The 1,668-nt window shown below is 47.8% G+C and overlaps 1 protein-coding gene across 1 annotated transcript; it reads right to left on the bottom strand.

The window, feature by feature from the left end:
* Window positions 1-269: 269 nt before the first annotated feature.
* Window positions 270-857, bottom strand: LOC125340476 (40S ribosomal protein S10-like). The gene has a single exon (XM_048332097.1). It carries the CDS (start codon window positions 821-823, stop codon window positions 326-328), a length of 498 nt encoding a protein of 165 aa, XP_048188054.1. The 5' UTR covers window positions 824-857; the 3' UTR covers window positions 270-325.
* Window positions 858-1,668: the final 811 nt, after the last annotated feature.

Here is a 1,668-nt window from a genome sequence, read left to right on the forward strand (position 1 = left end):
TCTACCACTTGAGCCACAGCGCCACTTGTGGCCGTTTTCTGTATATATGTGGTGCTGGGGAATGGAACCCAGGGCTTCATGTATACGAGGTAAGTGTTCTTGCCATTAGGCCATATCCCCAGCCCCGAGTATTCTTTTTATGGTTGAATAATACTCCTTTGTGTATATACTATTGTGCATATTCGCCACCTTTTCTTTGTCTGCTCCTCTGTTGATGAGCAGCTAAGCTGATGGTTTTATGTGGCTATACTGTGCTGGTGTCTCTACTGTTTTTTTTTTTTTTCTGGCTACATGTTTATTCAACACAAAATGATCCTCTCCATCTTCACTGGGGTGGCTGACCACGTCTACGACCAAATCCACCTCGAAACTGGAATTCAGTTGCTGACCCAGCCCCAGCCTCAGCTTTCTTGTTGGCACCAGGGGGCACGGCGCTCCATCTGTAGGTGTCCCTGTCAGCTTCTCCTCTTGTGAGTCTTGCAGGCCGCTCGCCCTCCAAACCTTTTGGCCGAGGCCTGCCAGTCTCAGGTCGGCTCCGGCGCAACGTAGCAAGCACAATCTCAGGAGGCAGATGGAGGCAATCACGGAGATACTGGATACCCTCGTTGGTTAGGTACCAATAAAAATGCCTCCAGGCAAACTGTTCCTTCACGTAGCCCCAAGACTTGAGAGACTGCATGACCTTCATGACCTGAAGGTTGGGCGCATTCTTGTCTGCCAGCTGGGGGTGTTTGGGCATGTGGACATCCTTCTTGGCCACCATAACCCCCTCCTTAAAAAGGAGTTCATAAATGGCAATCCGGTTCTTCTTGGGCATCAACATCACGGCGGCTTCAGGGTCCGAGGCCGAGGCTGGAAAGGAGTCTACTGTTTGTTGACTTGATTTCTTCGTACTCAGGAGTGGTATACCAGGGCCATAGGGTAGGATCTATTTTCAGTTTAATGAGGAGACTCTAACTGGCCACTGGTGGCTCACACCTGAAATCCTAGCTACTCAGGAGGCTGAGATCAGAGGATCAAGCCCGGGCAGGAAAGTCCATGAGATTCTTATCTCTAATGAACTAAGAGAAAACTGGAAGTGGTGGTGCTATGGCTCAAAATGGTAGTGTGTTAGCCTTGAGTGAAAATGCTCAAGGACAGCACCCAGGCCCTGAGTTCAAGCCCTATGGCTGACAAAAAAAGAAAAAGAGACTCCAAACTGACTTCCATGATGGCATTTGTTTACATTCCCACCAACTGTAAGTAAGGATTCCATTTTCTCTACACCCTCACCAGTGTTTGTTGCTGTTTTATTTTGGTTGTTTTTGTTGGTTGTGTGGCTTGAACTCTGGGCCTAGACACTATCTCTGAATCTCTTTGTGCTCAAGGCTAGCACTCTACCACTTTGAGCCACAGCATCACTTCCAGTTTTCTGGTGGTTAAGTGGAGATAAGAGTCTCATGGACTTTCCTGCCTGGGCTGGCTTTGAACCTTGATCCTCTGATCTCAGGCTCCTGAGTAGCTAGGATTACAGGTATGAGCCATCAGCACCTGGCTTGTTACTGTTTTCTTGATGATGGCCATTCTGATTGGGGTGAAAAGGAATCTTAGTGTTGTTCTGATTTGTATTTCCCTAATGGCTAAACCATTTGCAACTTGTGTTTCTCACTTGCTATATCCCAGGGGTTT

Source organism: Perognathus longimembris, chromosome 23, assembly GCF_023159225.1.
Source record: "Perognathus longimembris pacificus isolate PPM17 chromosome 23, ASM2315922v1, whole genome shotgun sequence".
NCBI lineage: Eukaryota > Metazoa > Chordata > Mammalia > Rodentia > Heteromyidae > Perognathus > Perognathus longimembris.